Source organism: Falco peregrinus, chromosome 4, assembly GCF_023634155.1.
Source record: "Falco peregrinus isolate bFalPer1 chromosome 4, bFalPer1.pri, whole genome shotgun sequence".
NCBI classification, from domain to species: Eukaryota; Metazoa; Chordata; class Aves; order Falconiformes; family Falconidae; genus Falco; species Falco peregrinus.
Window position 1 is genome coordinate 8201777 of NC_073724.1, and position 23140 is coordinate 8224916.

The 23140-nt window shown below is 47.6% G+C and overlaps 1 protein-coding gene across 2 annotated transcripts; it reads right to left on the bottom strand.

Moving 5' to 3' along the window:
• Positions 1-1237: 1237 nt before the first annotated feature.
• On the bottom strand, positions 1238-7005 carry LOC101918509 (zinc finger protein 70-like). Of its 2 annotated transcripts, none has more exons than XM_055802787.1 (4): positions 6927-7005; positions 6027-6210; positions 3567-3653; positions 1238-3103 (listed from the first exon to the last, which is right to left on the bottom strand). In XM_055802787.1, the coding sequence occupies exons 3-4, from the start codon at positions 3616-3618 to the stop codon at positions 2184-2186; spliced, it is 972 nt and encodes a 323-aa protein (XP_055658762.1). In that variant the 5' UTR covers positions 3619-3653; positions 6027-6210; positions 6927-7005; the 3' UTR covers positions 1238-2183. The 2 variants fall into 2 exon arrangements, with proteins under 2 accessions (XP_055658762.1, XP_055658761.1); XM_055802786.1 differs by having other exon boundaries at positions 3567-3656.
• Positions 7006-23140: the final 16135 nt, after the last annotated feature.

The window sequence follows — 23140 nt, forward strand, 5'->3', positions numbered from 1 at the left end:
GAACTGCCATTCAGAATAAATACATATTTGGTAACTGCATACAGCAAGGGCACCACAGAAATGAATTGTAGTTTCCATCGTATTGTGGCAACAGGGGCCTTCGCAGTGGGGTTGGGGGAATGCAGAAACAGTAAAGGCAACGTGTCAGGCTTCTCCAGGTTTAGTCTCCCTAGAAACATTAAAAAACAAAAATAAAAAGGAAGAAAAGTAACAAACATCTTACCTTATGTGTTTCATGGGAACTAACAGCAATACCAGCCACATTATTTATTTCCTTTTTTGACCTGTCTGTTCTCCTCTGACACCAAGCCTCTCGGTGGTAGGTACCCTGCTGCTTGTGAGGCTGTGCTGTAGATTGGACTAATGCAGTTTAAAATGAACTCTCCAAAGTCTGTCATTTAAAAACCATGGATCATCTTACGGATCTGACTTAGGGCACAGCCATGTGAACAGTTACTCGGCATAGCTGTATTAATTCAGGCTCTGGGGGAGAAGGTGGGAGTGAGACCAAATGACTGGAAACCAGCTCTCCTGCCAATGGAGCATGAAGCTGTGCTCTCTGCGAAGCTGTGCTCTCTGCGATAGCAGTTGGTGGCTAAGGGAGTTTTGGATGTATTTGCATTACTCAGCAAGTAATTCCAGTCACATTCCTTCTGTTCACAGCTTGCTTGTTTCCTCAGGATCCTATACCCTTCAAGCTGGGCATCCTCTTTGCCCTTACTGATATCTCCCATTTGGGAGCTCACCTCCATGTGAAAGCTCGTTGTTAGCATTAAGCTTCCATGCAGTACTGAAAATAAAAATTCTACAGCACAGCAGATTTGATCACTTCATTTTCTTGCCTAGAGCACGCTGTGATTTCTTCCCTGTTTGGCTCCGTGGGTGGAACAGGCATTTCAGTATACACTGCCACATTCATTACAGGGAGTTCTTCCATGCTAGAGATATTAACATCTTTGTTATTACTGCCAGTTCTCAACTCCCCCGTACCAAGTGTCGCCTGAGCTAGAATTCCTTTTAAGGACAAACTCCCAGTAGTAGTATTCTCCTCCTGAAAGTGAAGAACATCTCTTCAGAGGTCAGTTCCTTCTGCTTTCTCAGAATCCTGCCTCCCCCATATTCCTTAGAAAGTCATTATTAAAGACGTCAATACCACTTGCAAAAATACCACAGAAATTCTAGAAATCGGTGTCAGAATTACCTCTTTCATAATCATTAACAACTCAGAAGAAGAGTGTTTCAGTTAAAAAGTTTTATGCAAGAAAAAATGTTTAACATTTAATATAAAATCAAAGTTTGACATAGCTTATTTTTCAAATGTCATCCTTTTTCTGTTTATCAACTGACAATTAGAAGATCACAATTAAAAAAGTCATCCTAAATACTTTTAAAAGCCTTATAAAAACATTCATAAAGTGCCACCCACACAAGCACCTAAACAAGAATCTGAGAGAAATACCAATTAGGATGTTAATTTACTTAATTGCTGTTGAGGACTAAGCTGTCAGACAACAGCGTAATTTTTGGAACTGTAAATTTAACAACCATACAATGCAGCAAAACCACCATTCCATAGATTTGGCCCCAACAGAGCATCAGCTGGGCCCACAACACGGTACACAGTGGCACCCAGCACAGTGTTGCGGGGTTTTAAAATAAATAGATGCTACCACCAACTAAAACTAAGACTACCGACAAGTGGGAGATGTGGATACTAAGGGGAGCGATTACCCCAAGCAGTGGCCTTACCACGAGGGAAAACCCAGACATCTTGTACAGAAAACAGGTACAGATTTAGGCTGGATTTTACCGGGATAAAAATCACTCCCCACTAGAAATAACAGAAAAAGGCACTGATACTTGGAACATCTCTACGTTCTCCTCTCTGGCCTTGAATGTACCATAGTGTATAAGCACCTTTCCTTTCCCCATCCCCAGGAGGGGCTCAGAACAGCCACGGCACCACAGTGCACACACCAGTCCGTTTGGCAGCAGCCTCCCGCTTTGCTCGCGGGCCGGGGCAGGGCTCACAAACAGATCTACCTGGAAGAAAAGGGGGCAGGCTCTGAGGGCTCCCTCCCCCAAAAATTCATGCCCCGTATGAGGTGTCCAGGGAGCAGCTGTGTGTCTTCCCAACGCCAGGGAGCTGCCTACGGTCCACACGGTCTTCTCCTCTCCACCAGCTACTCTGTATGGTGCTTCTGGTGGCGGACCAGCTGGGGCTGGAACCGAAAGCTTTCTCCACACTGGGTGCAGCGGTAGGGCTGCTCCCCGGTGTGGATGCGGGTATGCTTGATGAGGTTGGAGTTGCCACTGAAGCCCCGGCCGCACTGGCTGCATTTGTAAGGCTTCTCGCCAGTGTGCGTACGAGCGTGGTTAATGAGATCAGAGCTCTGCCCAAAACGTTTGCCGCACTGCCCACAAGCGTAAGGCCGGATGCCATCGTGGGCTCGCTGGTGCTGAAGGAGGTGGGAGTGTTGGCTGAAGCTTTTCCCGCAGGCTGGGCACTTGTAGGGCCGCTCACCTGTGTGCATACGCTGGTGTTTGATGCAGGTGGAGCTGTCGCTGAAGATCTTCCCACACTCGCTGCACACGTAGGGTTTGAGCCCGGTGTGGATGCGCTGGTGCTTGAGGAGGTTGGAGCTCTGGCTGAAGCTCTTCCCACACTCAGCACAGGTGTAGGGTTTCTGGCCTGTGTGAACCCGCTGGTGCTGGATGAGATGGGAGCTCTGGCTGAAGCCCTTGCCACACTCCCCACACAGGAACGGGCGCTCCCCAGTGTGCATTCGCTGGTGCTGGATGAGGTGGATGCTCCGGCTGAAGCCCTTGCCACACTCGGAGCAGATGGTGGGCCGCTCTGCACGAGGGGCTCGCTGTGAGGCTGCTGCTACTCTTCTCTCCTGTCTTTTCAGCAGGCTGATATCGGAGCAAGGCAGCTTAGCCTCCTCTTCCTCCTGACATCCACCTTGCTGAGCCTCTGAGGAACTGCGCTGACATCCATGGCTATCCCCCAACTGTTCCTCTCCTCCTGTGGATCCTGCTGCCAATATGTCCTGCAGTTCTGCACTTGCAAGGTGATCTGGAAGGGGACCTAGTTCACCACCTGGAAAAAACACCCCAAGTATTTCTCTTAACTGTGATTCTCACCGAGAAGTGGCAAAGCAGAGAACAGGCGAGCTGTTATTCTAGGGAGCCTGGTCTGCACTGTGTAGGAGAAGCAGTAAAGGGAAGACCAGGAGCAAACGGAAACCTAGCTGCAGGAGAGGCTGTACGGCCTCTTCTTGCAACCCAGAGCAGACATGCCATGAACAGCAGAGCCAAGGCCAATGCCACAGGTGTCTCCGTGTCCCCAAGAAATCTGCACCTTTTGTCTTTTCAATATTCTGTCTTCTTACACATACTCTTTAACAGCAGGCTGACAAAGGCAGGCTGCCTGCCTGCCCTGAGGGGGAAAGAGAGGTCTTAATACGAGGTGCACAAAATAAAGTGGCTTAAATAACACTGAGGTAGCTCAAAGAGCATTTTGCCTACTCTGTGTTTATAAACTTATCTAACTTATTCCTCACCCATGTACGTCTCCTCCAAAGCCTCATGATCTTGTTCTTCTCCTTGGTCCATCTGGGCAGTTACGTCAGGTTCAGCAACCTGGAATCCTTCTTAGAAAAGCAAGCAAAAGTAATTGTAGTTGAATATTCAGCAAGAGCTTGTCATGTATCTTAAAATCTACTGCCCCTCCTGATATGGGGAACAAAGAGAGTGGCTGCATCAAAGAATGAAGTCAACTGAGGAACAAACATTTATGGACAGCCTGTGCACTACTGAGGTATCTGGTGTCAGATACTTTCCCTAAAGGAGATTCAAAGTTGCCCCTCTTCTGATAAGCGATATACATTAGGACATACACCAGACGTGCTGGACTCAGAACTGGTTGACAGCAACAGTAGATACAGGTGTGAGCAAAGAGCAAAACCCAGCCATACTTACATTCCTTTAATAATGACATTCAAAAGATTAATTATTCTCCTAAGATTATTTCAAATGGAAAAACGTCTCTTTAGTCACCAGAACTTGCTTTTCTTACTTGCTGCCTCATCTCTTCTCTCCTCCAAGACTCTCAGGCTGAGGCAGCAAAAAACAACAGAACAGGCAATTTGATATCTTGTCTGCTCTAACTGGCCTGTGTTAGTTCCCAGCCTGGCATCCCTACTGAGCTCCAGCAACCGCCATGAATGCAACTGTTGGGCACGGTGCTCTTATGAATGCCATCAGCACCAAAGACAAGATTTTTTCCTTCAGTATTTACTCTTTTAAGGCCAAAACCAGCCAAACAGTAAGCAACAGCTGTTAGTATCAAGTGGATAGGCATTAGCAGTTGCTGCAGAAAAAATGCAGAAGGACAGAGAAGATACAATGGTAAGAGAAATCCCACTTTATTTTAAAAAGATTCAAAGATGCAGGGAAAGGATGACATGGGGATGAATCTAGGACCAGAGACTGACATGCATCACAGCTAAAGTTGAGATCACTTATGGGAATATTTTTAAAGCATTTAAGGTATTACTTTTTTCCTCCCTTTTAATCTTTACAATTACTTAATACTAGTTTGCATCACTTCAGGAATGTACTCCCTGAACTCTGCTTCAAGCTCCCAATCTCTCTGGACAAGCAATACCTCTGGACAACCACTGAAGCTCCAGACAGAATTTACTAATTGGACAGATGGGTGCTGGTTCAGACAAACACTGTAAACCCATGGGTGCCTGGTCCTGGACTCTGTCCGTCACCAACAGCTATTTAACAACAGGTAATGGGTAATGAGGGATTAGATAGTGTCAGAATCAAGGAGACAACTCAGATGAAGGGAAGAGTTTTGGACCTTGGATGCCAGTGATTACAAAACCACCACTCTTGAGGTCTTTTGTTCTATGTGGCAAAGTCAGACAGAAAGAAAGGGAGCAAGCGAAAGAGAAAGCCTGCAATCTTGAACCGTAGAACCACGAAGAAAGAAAGAATCAGACAAGCAAAAAAGAAGCCTCAGTGCAAAATAATAAATAAATAAATAAATAAATAGAGGCCTTACACACCTTAAATATTAATAATCTGAGCCCCTGCTTTAGCTGAATGCTGAAGTGGACCATCCCTGCAGATGGATCATTTCCAGCAGTTCCAAGCCGGTATACAAAGGGAGGTTGCTTTTTGCAGCCCTACAGCTCTCAGGACTTGGCCACTACCGATAACTTCTGCTGCAAGTTTGGCAGTACAAGCCAACCAAGCTATTTACATGCTGCAATACGTACCAGATGGCCCACCCCCACTCTAGAGCAGGAGTCAAACCCGTGTCCACACACAGACCTTTCCCCCAGGCAGCTAACCACAAACAGCAGGGTTTCTCTCCGAAAGCTGTCAACAAACAGGAACTTTGGAGGAGTAAATCCCTCAGCATTTCAAGAGGTGGCACCAGCATCTGACAAACATCCCACATTCACTACCCAGGGAAACATCTAAGCAAGCAGACAAGGTAGAAGGAAGAGTTTGCTTATGACCCTACAAAAATTTCCTAGCTTGGGTTGTTGCTGACACATGCTGCTATGCTCAGATTTGCTATGGCAGCTCAGCAGAAGGCGGATGACCTTTATACAATTAATAGGCTAGTATGGAGCAAGAAGGAGTTTCGTTCTTTCCCACAATCACAGTCATGTCTCTGTGGAAGGAGGGGACAAACCTCATCAACAGAGGGGACGTTCCTTCAGGGATTTCATCTGCTACTAGCAGAAGCATATCCTTGGGCGTATTGGTTGATTACTTGAAAGTGGAAACCGAAACAGCGAGAACGTCTGTGTGGGTGGGTGTGGGGGTTACTGCAGGCAATCTCCACAGCTTCACTAAAACAAGATACGAAGGGTATCCAATCTGGACCTCCAGCAGGGGCTTTGCAAACATACCGTGCTGTTCCTGGGGCCTTGCCTTTAGTACTATGAGAGCACGTATAGATTTTGCAGCTGGGTCCTACAATGGATGTTTTTTACCTTGGCTATTTATTTTCTCTTCCGACCACTCAGCTCTGTATTCCTCCCGTGGCCGTACCAAGCGGTGGAAGTTATGGGACTCATCCTAGTGCAGAGCTCCATGCTTGCAGCTTCTTGTGCTCCTGAAGTGCTGTCAGCGGCTAAGTGCTCTCTGCACCGTCAAACCAGGCACGACAGCACAAACCTGCAATTCAGAAGAAAGCGTTCAAATCTTCCTCTCCCCAGCTATTGTCTGGGATAGATAATGCTTGCGGTAAAATCAAAAGGTGAAGGCAGTTTTATCACAGAAAATACTTAATTACACAGCTGCACGTTTCTCTTAGGTGCAAGGAGAGCCTCCTCTTCCCTGGCCCATCAGATTTGATGATGAACCGCAGCACTGGCCCCTGCCCAGCTTGGGGTGCTGCGGCAGGCACGGGAAGGCCACCGCGGGGTGCACGGCACCCAAAGGCAAGGGGTAAGCAGGAGCGGGCAAGCACGGTGTAGCGTTTGGGAACGAGGATTTTGGGAACGAGCAGGGGTGCACAGCTGCCTGTCTGCAACTGCCATCAGAGGCAGCGGGTGCAACCGGGGAAAAGAGACGCATTTGCCCTGCGGCTGGTGAAAAGCGATGGAAGGGGGGAAACTGCGTGGTAGGCAGGGGCTGCAGGCAGACAGGGCTGGCAGCTTAGCGGGGTCCGCAAAAGGGGCAGGCCGGACCCCCCCCGGGCCGAGCTGCATTTGTGCTTCTCCTCCGGGCAGCTCCTTTCTCCGCAGGACCGACAGACAAAGGCTGCGGCTGGGGTTTACAGCCCGGCTCCGGGAGCGGCTGGCCTTCCCCGAGAGCCGGCACGGCCCCGCACCGGTCCCCCCCCGGCTGCTGCCCTGTCCCCCGGCCGTGCCGTGCCGGGCCGTGCCTACCTGCGGGGCGCCGCTCCGCCCGCCGCCCGCCGGCAGCCGCTTCCTGCTCCGCGGGCAAAGGGCGCTTCCTGGGCGGGGCGGCAGGCGCCGGGCTCGGGGCTGCGGGCAGCCGGCGGGAGGCTTCGCACCCCCGGGGCACCGCGCAGCGCCGCCCACACCCGGGCCCCGAGCGGGAGGGTTGGCGTGTTGGCCGCGTAGCTGCTCCGCACCTCCCGGTGGGCTGCCCAGCCGGGTGTGGAGGCGGCGCTGCTGTTGCGGGGCCCGGCCGCAGGTGCAGGAGTTGCTAAAGCGCTTTGCCGTGGGGCGGTCGGGCAGCTTTGGGGCAGAAGGGAAGCAGGTGGGGGGTGTTGTACTTGTCTGTGGGAGAAAACAGGACACGCGGCAGCGCCTTGTGAGCGACACGGTGCTGGGCAAGGTGGGGGGGGGGAAGCAGGGGGCTGCTGTGGTGTGCAATTAACAGCCTCATTTGGAGGAAGAAACGTACACCTGGTTTTACAGCACACTGCCTGCTGGCCTTAATTTCTCCGCGTAACCCATGTGTGGCTGGAAGATGGTAGATGACTACATGTGCTTTCATGAAATGTAGAAAGCCTGAGAGCTTGGGTGTGCCAAGGAGTTCTTCCCTCACTGATGTTAGAGAAGTTACCCCTACGCAGTAGGTGATGTAGGAAAGGGTTAAATCCAGTCTCTGCAGTCCTGAACTTGAGCCCAGAGCCTGGAGACCCCCTTCAGGGCACTGGGGTGCAACTGCTGGTGCTGGAGAGCTGTGACATCAGGGTGCACCAGCCAGCCCTCTCCCCAGGCAATTCCTGGCATGGCTCTGCACTTGGAGCGGTCCCCACAACGTTACTGCTTACCAGTATAAACCAGCCTGGCCACCTTGGGACACCAGCTGGCACAGGCCTCCAGCACCATCCCAGCTTGCTGCTTGCTGGCGTGGGGAGGGTGCGTTCATTCCCTGGTCAGAAGTCCGATTCCCAGGGGCTGCGCCTCAAGCCCGACAGGGACCAGCCACCTGTGAAAGCACAGCTTTGCTTGCTGTGGTGACCTGGATGTTTGCCATTTTCTTGCTGTGGTGACATTTGGGTTTCCCTGCCACCTTAGGAGGGGACCGGGAGTGGGTTTGAACACTGAGGAAGCAAGCCACCCTGTGGCCACGGGCACAGGCAGGGGACAGCAGATACACTTCACTCCGTGAGACTGTAAAAACGAGCAGCTTTACACCTCGGCCCCTGTACCCCAGCCCACAAATACTCTTGCTATTTTGGCTGCTGGGTTTTTTTTTTTCAAGCCACCGCTTGCTCGAGGGTGATAATACAGGAAAATTACCCAGCCCTTCTAGGAGCTAAACCACCCGAATACGTGGTGTGTGCTTTGCAGTGGTACTAAACAGGCTGGCCATGAGATGAGGACCCAGGTGAAGGCACAGGAAGGAGTAGTTTTCCAGTAATCTGGAAATGTTCCCTACTAACGTGGTGAAGATTACTCTCAAAGCCTCCTGATTCCCTTTCCACTTCAAGCTATTGCTGTCAAGGCACAAGCGATTTGAATTGAGTCAGAAACCTCAGTGGCTGTGTGCCCTAAACTGTACGGGAATTGCAGTAAGAGAAATGAACGGGGTTCAGTGTTGTCATGCTGAGGCTTTGTTAAGGTTTCAGCATCAATTTGCATTAAGGACTTTTTCTGTTGGAGAAGCGATGATTGATATGGGCTCATTAAACTCGCAGTCTGTAATTTCACTGGCTGTGGACAGATGGAGAAATGGTCGTCAACAAAATAAGATGGGAATACTGAAATAGAACGAAAGGGAAAACATAGCCCCGTCAATGTACAAAACAGTACAACTGACAGGCACATTGCTGTATCCTTGTCTTGCTTGTAGCACGTAGCACGTTTGCTTAGAAGTGCGGAGGGCTGAAGATCTACTGATCTTTCACAACTAAAGTACAAATGGATGCAAAAGAATGAAAGAGGAAGGTAATCCTGGTTGCTGGGTCTCCATCCTTGGAGGTTTTTGAAACATGACTAGACAAAGCCATGCCTGACCTGAGCTGGTGCTGGTGACAGTGCTGCTCTGAGCAGGAGGTTGGACTCCAGAGGTCTCTTCCAATTAACATTCCTGTGATTCTGTGACCAAGGTGTGGGCATTTATGGGTTACCGTGCATGTAGCATCCTGCAGATAATTCAGTAATTAAAAGTTACTAATTTGGGAGAAATCTTCAGAAAAGGGTTTGACTGTCTTAAAAATGCATAAAGCAATAACGTGTACAAAATGGATAATGTGACCGTATTTCAAGGAAAAGGGAAAGCAGCAAAGCGTCTCCAGGTTGATATAAATGGTAAGCCAGCATTTACTAGGTAACTATTAAAATGCAACTGCCTGAATGTAGAGGGATGCTATCAAAAAAGTTCCTGCATCTCAAAATAGCTGTATTAGTCCAGGAGCACCACCCTGTCAAGCCTTGGCTCCATTTTTCACTACTTCAGAGCAATTTCAGTGTTTGATGACTTTGAACTTCAGCTGCATAGTGATTTGGAAGTCCCCTTTCCTTCTTTTGTTTTGACAAAGCCGAAATACCAGTTTTAAAAGGTTCTGTGCTTTTAGTGTTAGAAGTATTTTGTCTTTAAAAAGCGCACAATGCTTAAATAGTTGAAATGACCAAACCCCCATGTCTAATGAAGAGCTTGTTGGAGAAATGCAAAAGCCCTTGTGAGAATGGCAGTAGATAAGGAGAAGCACTACCTATGGGAATAACTTCTTCCATTTTGCAGTAAGCTTTAGCTAACCTTTAGCTTTGCAGTTCTTTTGGTATGGTAGTGCTGAAAGGAATGCCATACCTCCCCAACAGCCTCTACAGTAATTCCTTTACACTCAGCAAAACTGCCTCCTGAATAGAAGGAACTAAGTTTACTAAAGACATTTGAAGGATTGTGGTTGCCCACTGAAGATTGTTTCTTAAACTTAGGTATTGATTGACCATTTTCACCTGCACTGAAAGAGCGTTTGGTGCAGAGTGATACATTAATCACTCATATGTAGAGCACTGACACTCTGCACAGCTGCTGAAAGAGAAATAAACAAGAGCAGTTTGCTGTCTTACTCTTCTTCAAGCCCATTTATTTGACAGGAAACTCTATTCCAAGTATTTCATCTTGATCAATCATGCAGTTTTCCATAGCCTAGATAAGATTGCTTGTTAACACTGCAAAAAGTTAACTGCAGTGCTTTCCAAGAAGATAATGACAGCCCTTGGTTTGGATGTGAAGTATTAAAGCTTTCCCCCCTTCCCCCCGAAACAGTGTCTAACACGAGAATTACAGAATCGCAGCATGGTTGAGGTTGGAAGGCGTCCCTGGAGATCATCTAGTCCAACTCCTTGCTCAAGCAGGCTCAGCTGGAGCAGGCTGCCCGGGACCACATTCAGTCAGGTCTGAGTATCTCCATGCCTCCGTTACATTTCAGGGAAAAAAAATGACAGGAAGCAAACTAACACCAGACGGATTGAAAAATTGGAAAGCAAGCAGTGGCTCTGTCAATGCTGAAATGCAGCTGCCCTGATCTAGGCATGTACTTTTGGAAAAAACCAAGCAAATAAGCAAACTGCCAAACAATGCAGCAGCATCATTGTGTCATGTTCCATTTTTTAGTAGTTCAGGGCAACATCCTTGTGTTTCAAGGATACACATTCTTCAGAGTACAGTATGTGCCAGTACTCTGGGAGGATTCCAGCTTAAGGTATTCATATTGTGTCTTGGTAGTAACTGCTGCTTTGAGCTTCTTGCATTGAATCAAATCTGCTAGGCAGCCTTAAAAATGGATGCAGAAAGAAGAGCTTTCTGCCAGGAGGCTCAAGGACACCTATGACTGACTGGGACTAAAACGGCCATCAGAGCTACTGCCAACACACAATCAGGGCAGCCCAGGAACAGCAACCCTTTGTTGTCACAAACTTCTTGCTAGGTTTGATTCAAACTTACCCAGACTAGATAAATTAAAGATTTTCTGAATAGAAATTAAAAAAAAAAACCCACAACTATGGGTGCACATCCATGGATCTGCTATTTTTAATGTTATTTTGTTTACAGATGATGATATGCACTCCCTTTTTGAAGAAATCAAAGTTACAATTGTGCACCTGATGCACCACTTACTTTGGCAAGTAACATGTAGCTGAGATTTACTCTATTTGATGTTTAACTCCCCTGTAAAACACAGTAATCACTGGGGGCTTGCCTAAGTACACCTGTAGACCAGCAGTCTGTAGCTATCACGCATGAAGGTTAGTGTAAGGGAACCGGTGACGGACCCTTCCCTTCCCCAAAAGACGGAGTAGCTGTCATTGTGTGATACTTTAAGACTCCCTTTTAAATAAACCAGAAAAGGGATAAGGAAGAAAAGCCCTTGTAAAGGAGTGTAACAGCTGGGGGAGGAAAATCAACCCATTGAGTAAGCAGAGGCATTCCCAGCACTGAGTAACTGGAAAAAAAATTAGAGGAGACTAGAACAAAGCTCAAGCAAACACCTGTGTAGTTCACCAGAGACAACCCTCAAGCTCCCGGGACAGCTGGCCAAGGCAAGCTTGTTAAGACACTGTTTTATGTACGTCCCTACATACCCAATAAAACTTGTCAGTTAAAGGAGGGACTGTTTTTATCTCAGTTGCTGATTGCTTAATTACTCGTTATGCAGATTTATTGCTTTGCCTACACTTCTACAGATCCAAGTAAGGGCTAAAAGCTGGAGAAACCACAAAGGCTGAAAGGCAACTGGGAGGCTGCGTTGAGGAGTCTTTCAACAGATGCTAAATTTTACATCTTTAAAAGACAAATACAATTTAGCTGGCCAGTGACATACTCCAAATGTTTTTACGTCCCCATGCAGCCTGTGCCCTCATCCCAAGGGAACGGGAGGCCACCTCTCCTGAGATGGCGGCAGCCCGATACCTCTTTGTGCTGGCAGGTGCCCAAGGCCTCACTGGACCCTTTGAGCCCCCGTTTCATGGCTGTGGCAGGTTGCACGCTCTTTTGCTCAATCTTCCCTTAATGCGTCTGTAATTGAGTGATTAGGAGCGCCTGATGACCCCCGTATCTGGGAGTAGCCGAGGACTTCCAGGCAGGGAGCCGCTAAAGAGGCCCCCCCCCGAAGCAGTTAGTGCGGTTGAACGAGCCCTTCTCACAGACCAGAGCACTAACTATCCACGGCCCCGCAGAGCCGATCTCGGGGGCCCAGCCCACCGCGGCGGCACCGCCACCGCCAGCCCCTGCCGCCGGGCGGGGTCACCCGTTGCCCTTTTCCAACGCGTGGTGCCCGCCCCGCTCCCTCAGGGCCGGGGCCCGAAGCGGGGCCCAGCCGCGCCGCCTGGCGGCCGCTGCGCACCATGGGAAGCCCGCGCCTGCCGCCCCCCGCCGGACTACATTACCCAGAATGCACCAGGGCGCCAGGCGGCCGCCGTCGGGCAGGGCGCGCATGCGCCGTGGGGGGTGGCGCCTCGCGTGGTCGCTGCGCGGCGTGGGGACGGGGCAGCGCGGGGGCCAGCGGCGGGGCGGTGTGGTGTGGACGGGGCCCGGGGGGAGACCTGCTGGCCGGGGGCAGGGCCTGCTGGCCCGGAGCGGGGCTTGCTGGGCCCGGGGTAGGGCCTGCTGGCCGGGGTTAGGGCCTGCTGGCCGGGGTCAGGGCCTGCGGCCTGCTAGGCCCGGGGAGGGAGGCTGCCTGTTGCGGCCTGCGTGTGAGGGCCAGGCGGCTGCAGGGGAGGGGGCGGTGTTCCTTGCGGTTGTGAGGTGCTCGGAACTGCCAGCCCGGGCTGCCTTTTGGCCTATGCCGCCCGTTTCCATTAACCAGTGGTGGTTGTGTCCGCGGTGGCTGGAAAAGGGCTGTGTGCTGGTGTTGGCTGGGATAGCGTTAATTTTCTTCTCAGTAGCAGGTGCAGTGCTGTGTTTTGGATGTGGTGTGAGAACAGTGCTGCTAACACACTGTTGTATTTAGTTGCTGCTGGGTTATGTTTATACTAGTAAAGGACTTTCAAGTTTTTAAGGCCCAGCCAGTGAGAGGGCTGGAGGGGGCACAGGGAATTGGGAGGGGACACAGCCAGGACAGCTGACCCCAGCTGGTCAAAGGGGTATTCCATACCATGGGACGTCATGCTAGGTATATAAACTAACGGAAGAAGAAAGAAGGGGGTGGGAGGCGGTGTTTGGCATTACGGCCTTTGTCTTCCCAAGTAACCATGACAGGCTGCCGTACGGCGTCACACTGCAGATCTAGCTAAAGGCCTACCTTTAAGAAAGGCAAACGTGAAGTGAGGCTTCCTCTGTGAAACCCCTAAAATCTTGCTTCTCTGTGACCTGACTACTTTGGCCAAAGGTCCTGTCTGCAAGTTGCATTTGCATGGTTGCAGCTGTGGTGTTCCCTGACCCACATATCCCAGTAGCGTAACTTACATTATTATTTGCATTGCAGTTATACAGATTGTTTGAATAGTGTTTTACTTCCAGAATATCTGAACGTGATATTCTAGTAAGCCTCTTATTGTAACTCTCTTGATTTTTTTGTATCTGCAAACAATACTGCCTACTAATTTCTCTATTTTAATTAAGCTGCACATGTAATCTTGGTGGCCTAGAGGAAGAACTCAACATATCTAGGGGAAAGTGTCTTTGAAGTGCAGAAGTTTTGCGGTAAAGCACTGGAGTTTGCTCTTGTTTTACACTGAGGTGTTTCAGTGTATAATGCAGTCACCTCATATAACTCCCTTACAATTGACACTTCTGTCTGTGAGGAAAAAAGGCTTGCTTAAGCATTATGGATGAAACACTCAAGAAAAAGGCAAATGTCCTAGGTCACACCCTGCAATAGTGTGTTGAGTCTGGCATTGCTGAAGCTTGCCATGCTGTACTGTACTAGTGTATTTTTAACAGACAGAGGCGTTTGAACATTGTACTTGGTGACTTGTGAATCGGTGCCCTCATTCTACATCTGTCTCAGAGTGAACTAGGAGATCACTTTCTTTGGGGCTGTAGAGTCTGCGTCAGGGCACTGATTAGGTACTTAGAAATCACGTGCAAAACCAGCATACTGAGCAGCAGAAGTTAGGCAAGAGGAAGTGACAGGTATGCATTCATTTTTCTAGCAGTTTTCTAGGAAGTAGCAAGATAGTGCTAATACAGTCTTGTGTGTGGAGGGACATCAGGTAGTTAACAGCACTGGGAAGCCAACCAGAATGGGCAACATGCCTTGTACAATTGTTGGGAGAATTGGAAGGAGAATCACAAATGAGGTGGTTATTACCATCTTTATTTGAAAGCTTGTTTTTTCACCAGAGAGAACTTGCAACTTGTTTGTACAGCTTTAACTCTACTTTCTTAATTTTTTTCAATTAGATAAATGTCCCAGGTTGTGCTAAGAAAGCTGGATTTTGCTCTGTGGTATCTGGGGAATAAGATGTTTGTGTACTGAAGGGGTCAGTCTTTACCCATTTCTTCCCTCAGGCAGTCTGGTGTTGAATTAATCTCTCTGCTTTTCCTCCTCCTCCGTTGTTGTTGTTGAGAGAGATATCTCTCTCTTTTCCCTCCTCCTCCGTTGTTGTTGTTGAGAGAGATTGTGTTATGCAAAGTAAAAGATAGCAGCCTTGGATCCCGTTGCAGCTTCATTTCAATTGGAACTGAGTGGCTGGCAAATTGTCAGTGAAACTGTGTACCTGAAATTGCACGCACATGCCTTATCTCCCCAAACGTAATGGTATATGCAAATTATTTGGGCTTCAGCACTCTGCGGGTGCTGAGAAGAAATGAGTAACAAAGGAGACTGTTTAAACAGTTCAGGTAATTATGAGAGTACTGGAGTCTAGTAGTCTATGAAAGTTTTGCAGGGCAAGCCTATCAAAGACAGGCTGGAGAGGGCTGGTTTTCTTGTGAGCTTCTCTAATTACAATGACTGCCTGAGGGTGGGACAAGAAAGACAACTCTTAAAACAAAAAGCTCAAATCGAGCTGCCCAGCAGTATGTGCGCAGACACGTGTATACCTGCCCGCATGTGCATCTCTGTCATAGCATGAGAATTATGAAGGACACGATGTTAACAAGACCAGTATGACTAATGGTGCAAGTCATTTTGAACCCAGGATAAAGCTATAGTTAAAAATACCGACTGCCCCTCTTCAGCAAGTCTTGCTGCTCTTTTGGGCTGTGTAAAGACTTAGCCACTTACTGACTACCTAAATATGTTGCCTTTTTCCACATAACAAGGAACATGACCAGTTTAGCTGGCCGGCAGGAAGGAAGAGGACCTGTACCATCACTGGTAGATCTGCAGTAGGTCAAATGGATGCCTTTGGGGACCTGCACTGCTTGTGGAGCTCATTTAATTAGTCCAGATGTAGACTGCCGTGGAAGGTTTGATACTGAGGAGGGTGCATCTGAGGCGGTGCGCTGTCTATCTTTGTTACAGCAAAAAATGGTAATTATTGGTGTAGCTGCTCTCCTTCAGAGATCTTTTGAAGCTGAATTATGTTTGCTGCCGATGGCACTGACAAGCATCCGGCTATTTATCTGGCTTCATTAAATCACCCTATTCATTTAGGTCTCTGAGTAGCTGCAGGATTGTGCATGGTTTAGACTGTTTCTATTTGCTGGCTTTTTGTGCTTGTTTCTTGCTGTTAATTTGATTGCTTTTGTCTTGAATGAAGCTAGTTTGCAGGTTTTCCTCCCTTTTCTTTTGAATGCGTAATCATAGGTCATTTTCAGAGTGCTGTGGTTTTCACAGTCTCCGTATTTTCTGAAACAAGTCAGTAAAGATGACCCACGAAGCTGTATTTTGTGATCAAATGCATAGCCAGTGGAGGGTAGCAGTGAGGGTTATGGAATCTCTCTGGTAAAGTTTGCACATGAGAAGTGCTTGACTTGTTGGTTGTATAGCAGTGTATATTTTTTGTCAGGCTGAGGTCTTTCAGGCAGTTGGCTTTGAGATGTCTCTCATTTCTGTATGAGTGCAAACCACAGCAAGCAGTTATTTTGGATAGCATGAGTCAGCTGGCATTTGTTTCATTCTAAGGCTCGTGGATGCGTGGTCTTCTATGACCCTGTGTTTGCTGAGTTTGGGTCCAAGGTGTTGCTTGACAAGCAAAGAGACAGCCTTTTCTCCTTCCCAGAAGTTCTGTCCATTTTGTTGCTCATCCTGGGTGTCCGCTCAGCCCTATGGGCAGTTTTCTTTGTTCCTTGGTGAAGCAGAGGCAGTGGTTTGGGGGTGAACGGGAGGCAGGTTCAATCAGTAGTTCACTGCTCAAGCTGCAGCCTTGGTGCAGCGCATGTACTGCGAAGGGAAACTTCACCCTAATTTGTGGGCTGTCTGTCAGGCTGGGAAGTCAGATTCTGTGAACCCCAGATATAAATTGACTTTCTGAAGTGACTGCTTAGCTGGCAGAGAGGTGTTGGAACCATGGACTTCTCTGGAGACTCGCGGGCGTTTGGTTCCTTCGCATACGCTCCTCTGGCATATCCAGAAGTGCTGTGCTCCTGTGGCTTCGTTTGGTTAACCACGGACACGCTCAGGTAAAACTGGAAGCTGAGCTGGTTGCGTGGCACTGCTTTGGGTTGCTGTATGGTGGTGTGCTATTTTACATACATTTTGTTTCCTTGAGCAAAGTTCTGGTACTGCAGGTAACTGTAATGTTCTTTGTTGTAGACATCATCACACTTTTGATGATAAAGCCGTGCACCTTACCGAACACAAATAGGAGCTTTTGCAGCATTGGAATATTTTTGCAGAGCGCCAGAGGAGCAGTTGTACAGACATGCAAGTCCATCATCAGCAATAAATCTTCCTTTGCTGACCTGAAGGTACACCTTTTCCTTGGATTTCTTTTTTGCTGTGAAAAATTGTCTGATAGTGCTAACCTTCACTGTTGCACTTGGGGCATGCAAAAATGAAACTTAACCACAAGTTCGTAGCTGATATGGCTCTGACAGTGGTTGAAACCACAGGATTTTTTTTTTTTTTTTTTTTTTTTTTTTTTAGAGCACAATAGTTACTCTGACAGTTCTGTCTTCAGAGTAAGGAAAAGACTAGCAAGAAAGAATACTTTAAATATTTCTCCTCACCTTCTTACTTCAAGTAATGTTCACTGGGGGTCTACGCTAGCGGGATTTAAAGGTTTTCTGGTGAACAAGGCCATAAAGAAGTCTATACATAATAGCAAAGAAAAGGTTACTTCTGAAATATTACCTATTTTCACCTTCCAGGCTGCATTGTGGGCAGTTGTTACTCCTGAAGGTAAAGAAAGTTTATTTAATTCTTAGTAACTCCCTAGTAGCAGCATGCTTTGATGCTAAACTGGGATGGAAAAATCTCGTTTGGTGTGGATGTGTTCCTAGAGGTTTTACTGCTGGATTTATTAGCTGCAGGACCAGGACAACATTTGAGTGTTGTGTTTGAAACAAAATTATTTTCCTAAAGTGTTTTAGCTTGCTGCACTTGCTGTTGTTAAGTAGCTTCCGCTTGAAATTAATTCCACTGGGAAATAAAAGACCTCAGCTAATGGAATTACGTCAGTATATGTGGAATATGAAAAAGCCAAGCAATTAAAAATAGAATATTAATTAATTAAGCTTACAACTTCCTCTTAAAGATTTAATGTTTGAAGGAGTGCCATAATAAACTCTAGTGAGGTAATAGTAATAAAACAAATATAATTTGACAGAGTTGGCTTATTAGATATTATTAATTGAGTATGAGTTGTGCCTTTGTATTTACAAAGAAGGAAAAATGGCCGATTCATTAGCTGTCTGGAGTACTTTTCAACAAGTATCAGATTATGGCATTTGTGGCTTTATTTCACCAAAAATCTCTTACAGGAGTTTAAAGAAATTTCTCACTTAAGCTTTACGAAGCTGCTAAGGAGGAAGGCTACTGCAAAACCATCTGTGCATAATCTATGGCGCTTGGACAAGCCCGGATTGAGTGATTAGTTTGAGATCACATATTTTAGTAGCTGGATTTGGAATTGAATCCCAATTTTTCACTCTTAAATCCCAACTCCCAGGTGATGTTCTCAAACCCGTGTCCTTGCTGGATTTTCAGCCCAGTGGGTGTAATTATGTTAAACTGTTTGCTAATGGCTTTTTTTCTGTGCGCTGTGTTTTCAGCTCACCCTGTCACATTAGATGGGTGAGTGTGTGACTATGTTGGTTTTGACCTTGACTACCCCCAGTTTGTAGCAGCCTTTTCAGATCAGCTTGCACAGGGGAGGTACCTCCTCGCACGCTGGGTGCATGGCAATGCTGGAGACGGCCAGTGTGTTTGTGTCTTTCCTAATGGGACGTTGGGGCTCTGCGTGATCGGGAAAGAGGATGCAGGGCAGTACATGGCCAGGGTGTGCAACAGCTCCCAGCACTGTCTGCTGAAGAAAATTTGAGTTGTATGTGCGTGGTGGGTGTAAATTCTCACTTTCAAGTCCTTGTCTTTCTGTGTTGGGCTGCCTGGATCAGATGCTTGTTTATGTTACAATCTATAGATTATCCGTTCACGGTTGGCAGATTCTGCTTTTGTTTTTTGAGTTCATGCGATAGTCTAGGTGAGAACACTGACTTGTGGTATTTTTAAGTTTTGTTACCCTTGCAATTAGCACCTACACTTGTGCTGCAAGTCTGGAATCGGGATGTTAACAGTTAGACTTCCAAACCCAACCACTTAAGCTGTGAAATGTGCTGAGCTCTTACTGAACTTCCTTGTTTAGTTATTAGGTGCTAAATTTAGACCTCATTTCAAATCTTGTTCTGTCACTTCATCCAGTGCTTGAATTTACCAGCCAGGAAAATTTGATCTTTATTTGAAATATGTGTTAACATAGCTATTGAGGTCAACCCAGTCCAGCAAGGTTTACTGAAAGCTGCCTAAGCCCTCATGTGGTCTGACCCACAGTGGAATAACGTGGAGATTTAGGGACCTGCAAGGTGCTGATTAGGATTCTCCTCCCTATTCTGAGCATCCTGACCCTTGAGATGTTGCAGTTCTTCGAGGGTTCCACACTTCGAGTTCTTTCCTCGCTCTCAACGCCACCCTCTGCTTGTCATTTCAGGGCTGCCAGAGGACCCACAAAAATAAATACCTGCTCTCTTCCCAATAACCCCTGTCATCCATGTCACCTTTCACTCTAGTTCCTGTATTTCATAGCCAGGAGGATGAGAATGAGTTTCTTCCTTGTGCTGCTCCCTTGATGTTGTCAGTACCCAGCAAAGCACTCTGGCTGCCTTGCCCTCCCGAGAGCCCTGGATGTTGAAGGCAATTTCATCTTTAGTGCTTCAGTGGCTTGAACTTGCCATCTCTGACTCGAGCCAGAGCAGTACGAGAACTCGGAATATAAATTGGGTTCTGACGACACTGCTGTTTGAGGTGACTTGTTTTTTTGTGCCATTTAATAAGTGCCCTTCCTCTGTTTCCTGGGAGTGGGAACGAGAGAAATTGAGAAATTTTTTTCCTATGTGTCCATTGGATGGGTAGACAGAAGAGACAAGCAGGAAGCATTTTTGGCTGTTTGAGGTGCATCCTATGTTACTTTGAATTAGCTAGGCAAATGTGTTATGGCAGGTGGTTTAAATGTAGGCAGACTCTTTGCCTGTCAGGGCAAAACAGCCTTTGCCCAAAAGCAGTTAGCTTTTTAGAAGCAAGCAATTATAATTTGTATGGGAGTTATTTTCATCCAGACCACAGTAATTTTATAACTCGGACATGCCAAATTCAACTTACGACAAAAGGCATAGGATTTGTTTCCACTTCCGACATAGCAGCTGTTGGAAATGTTAGGATCCACTTTTGTAGGGAAACTGTTAAAACTTGCTGTTTGGGTTTTGGACAGTGTCAAAGACAATATTCAAGATGTGTCCTTGGGCATTAGTGTATATGATGGATGCTGATTCATAATATACTCTTGCTATGTCTTGTGACCTCGCAGTAGGATTCTTTCTTCCTAAATCAAATCCAAGAAAAATGCTTCCTCAGCATGACGAGGAAATGGACCTTCTTGTGGTTCTCAGGGAACTGTTCAGGGACTTAATTTGTTATCTGCTGCCTTGTTAAAAACAAACTCTGCCTGCATGCAAGTTCCCAGCAGATAACTTGTAAGCCTGTGTGGAAATGCTTCCAAGGTAGCTGGAGCTCTGTCAGGTGGAATGAGAAGGACCTCAGGGATTTCTGGAGGCCAGATCAGGGCTCTGACCTCAGTCCCCATCTCCTCTTGGGTGGTCTGTGCACCTGATTAACGGACAGGGGAACAGGGCCAACACCTTAACAGCTCTAGTGGATGTGGGTGCTTTGCTTAAGCCTTTATCTTAACGCATTAAATGTTAATGAGACTGCAGTTTATCTTGGTAGATTTAAGCATGATTTTACTTCTGTTTTTCACTTAGAAGAATGTGCTGCTGAGATAGAAGTCACATCAAGCTATATCAGGAGACAGGAACTGCACTGAAGAACACACAGCAGCTTTTATTTAGGAACTGTTGTTTTAGAAAGAAAAAAGAAAAGGAAAGAAAACAGAATGTGGCTAGCAAATGGCTGTAGCCATGTATGTAACTGGCATTAATGAACAGCCTTGGTAATTAGGTGTTGTATTTTCTGCAATACCTGTGTTAAAATTTATCTTAAGTGGTGTGTAGGAAGTTGAAGGTGTCTTTATCTTAGTTATCAGGTGCTGCTTGTGTGCTTCATGGAATATCTTTCCTAACAGAATGTTGAATGGAAGGTTTTTTTTTTTTGTTACTGCTAAAAAAAATGTTCCTGAATGTCATTATGAACTGTTTAATTGTTAAGTATATCTCAATACACATTCCTTTTGTAGATAAAATCGATGGCTTTGTATTCTAGCCCCAGAGCAAAACAGATGACTGTGATTACAGTCCTGCTTCCTGAGTGCCCTTCTTCCCGGGGGGGGGGGGGGGGGGGGGGGGGGGAAGGAACCCAACCCATTTCTCTCCTTGTTCTCACAGGGTCGTTACTGCTTTGCTGTGGAGCCTACAATCTGTCCACACCCTCGTGAACTTCTGATTCTTAAAACTGCTCGCAATATTCTTGTTGAACTTTAATCAGGGTAGTAACTCACTGTCTTCGTGGCTCTTGCTCCTCCTACTGTGTCTGGAAAGGAAATGTGTATATTTTTGAAGAGAATCACCTGCTAGCTCACATTCAGGCTTATCACAGAAAATACCCTGTCTGAAGGCAAAATTCAGGTTTGCCTTCCAGTCTGTGGTGTCAGCTTATGAGTCTTCATGGTGCAAGAGCTCTTTAAATCCCTATTGTGTATTTATAGGAAAAATATTAAAAAGCTGATTCTGCTGTTGATCTGCGAGAATTCAGGGAGCGTAGGTTTAGACTGATTGAGAAACATTATGATCTGATTACAATGAACAATTTCTGGAGATACCCAATCTCGTACCGTGTGATGAAAAATTAAGCGCTGATGAGTACAAAGTATCTGAAAACTGAGTATGAAAGCTTTGATGGATTTGAGAATGGCTACTAAAAGTTGCAAATTGGAGCATGTAATGGAAAGGGAGTTTCTAAAATGGGTTTTCAGCTTAAAGTGTCTTCCTGCTTACAAGGGGAAAGCTAAGTAAATGCAGCAAGTTCCTTGACTGCTACTTCAGATGAGTTTCAGTTTGCCAAGTGGTTAGCTGTGGGACTTTGGCATGTCTGCTGCACTAACTGGGTGACTTTACATTGGCAAGGAAAGCTTACATTTGTCTGTCATGCAGTTCAGAGGGTACAACAGGTGTAAGTATACCACATCTCTGAGTCAATGACTGTGGATTTTACTCTGAGTCAATGACTGTAGATTTTAATGATTGAAATTCCTCAACTTTCCGCATGTGCCATTACTGTGAGTCTTAGATGTTTATTGATAAGATCTTCTATGCCCCGGGTTTGCAGTGCACTTCTTGACGCTACTAAAAGCGGTTGGCAATTAAATCAGCAGGAGATGTGCCAGCTTCATCAGGGTTTCAGGCCTCTCCATCCTCTCACACCCAGACGCCAGCCCTGTGACTGGAGCTGGATGCAAGGCTCTGTCGAGAGGGACAGCAGAGCTGTGTCTGCTTCGGTCGGAGGTTACGCTCGAACGCGGCCGGAGCTGCCCGGTGAACCTTGTGCTGTGCCGCTGGCCAGGGCGAAGCACTGCTGGGGCTCACCAGCCCAGGGCTGGCTGCGGGGGGCTGCCGTGGACCTGGTGCGTGCTGCTGTGGCTGCTTCGTTCCTCTGGCCAATAGCTTCTCTGCGTGCGTTTTTACTTTATTTCACCCCATGACTTTTTCTGGCCGTTCTGTTAGCCTTCGTGTACCTGTTAACCCCTACAAAGTGGCTGGTAGGGGAGGGCAGGGCTGGTGGCAGGGGATGGGAGGGGACCTCAAGCTCTGCTTCCCGGTGGGGAGGACTCCTGAGACACCACAAGGCCGTGGCCACCTGCTGCAGGGCTCAGACCTCGTGAAGCTGCAGGACACCAGGCAGGATGATGTGGAAGTGCCGTATCCTTTGCATGGGGTACCCTCTTGGTAAGTACCCACTTAACTTCCCTTTTGGCTGTTGATGGTGCCATTGGAGCTGGCTGAGCTCAGCCAGTGGCCTCTGTCTCCACGTGGCTGAGGACAAGGCAAGTGGTCTAGGGCTCTGGGCACTCAGCTGGGGAAGTGCTCTAGGGTTCTGGCTGGCCAGGACGGGTGATTTTAGGGCCCTTGCTGGCTGGCTCCGGTGTTGCGGCACTCTGGCTGGGGAATGGGGCAGGTGGTGTCTGGCTGTGGCTAGCCAGTCAGGGGACGTAGGGTTCTGGCTGGCTTGCCGGGGCAAGTGGTTTAGGGCTCTGGCTGGCCAACCAGGACAAATGCTACAGGTTTGTGGCTAGCTGGTAGGGTTCTGGCAGCTTGCCTGGGGTATGGGGTAGTGTCCCACCTTGCTGGCGCATGGGTGCGTGTGGCTCTTGGTGGCCTGCCTGTGCAGGAGCCTTAGTGTAACGGCTGGAGATGGAGTCTGTGGGCCGTGAGCCTGAGAGAGCACCTCCGGCTGGGGGCTGGTGAGCGTGTACCTGGCAGCCTGGTGAAGGGAGATGCTGTTGGTGCCCAGCAGGGGAGAATCTGGTTCTGGCCGGTTTTGGGAGCGTAGTTTTGGCTTGTTGGCTGGCCAGGTAGAGACTGCTTTGCAGACTGGTCATGGTGAGCATTGCTCTTGCTTGCTTGGTGT

What these genes read in the sequence shown, in the direction of transcription:
- LOC101918509 (XM_055802787.1), bottom strand. Translation starts at nt 3,618, where the DNA reads ATGGACCAAGGAGAAGAACAAGATCATGAGGCTTTGGAGGAGACGTAC. An exon ending in TTTGGAGGAGACGTACATGG is followed by an intron (nt 3,104 to 3,566) that starts GTGAGGAATAAG and finishes TGTTTTTTCCAG; the next exon opens with GTGGTGAACTAGGTCCCCTT.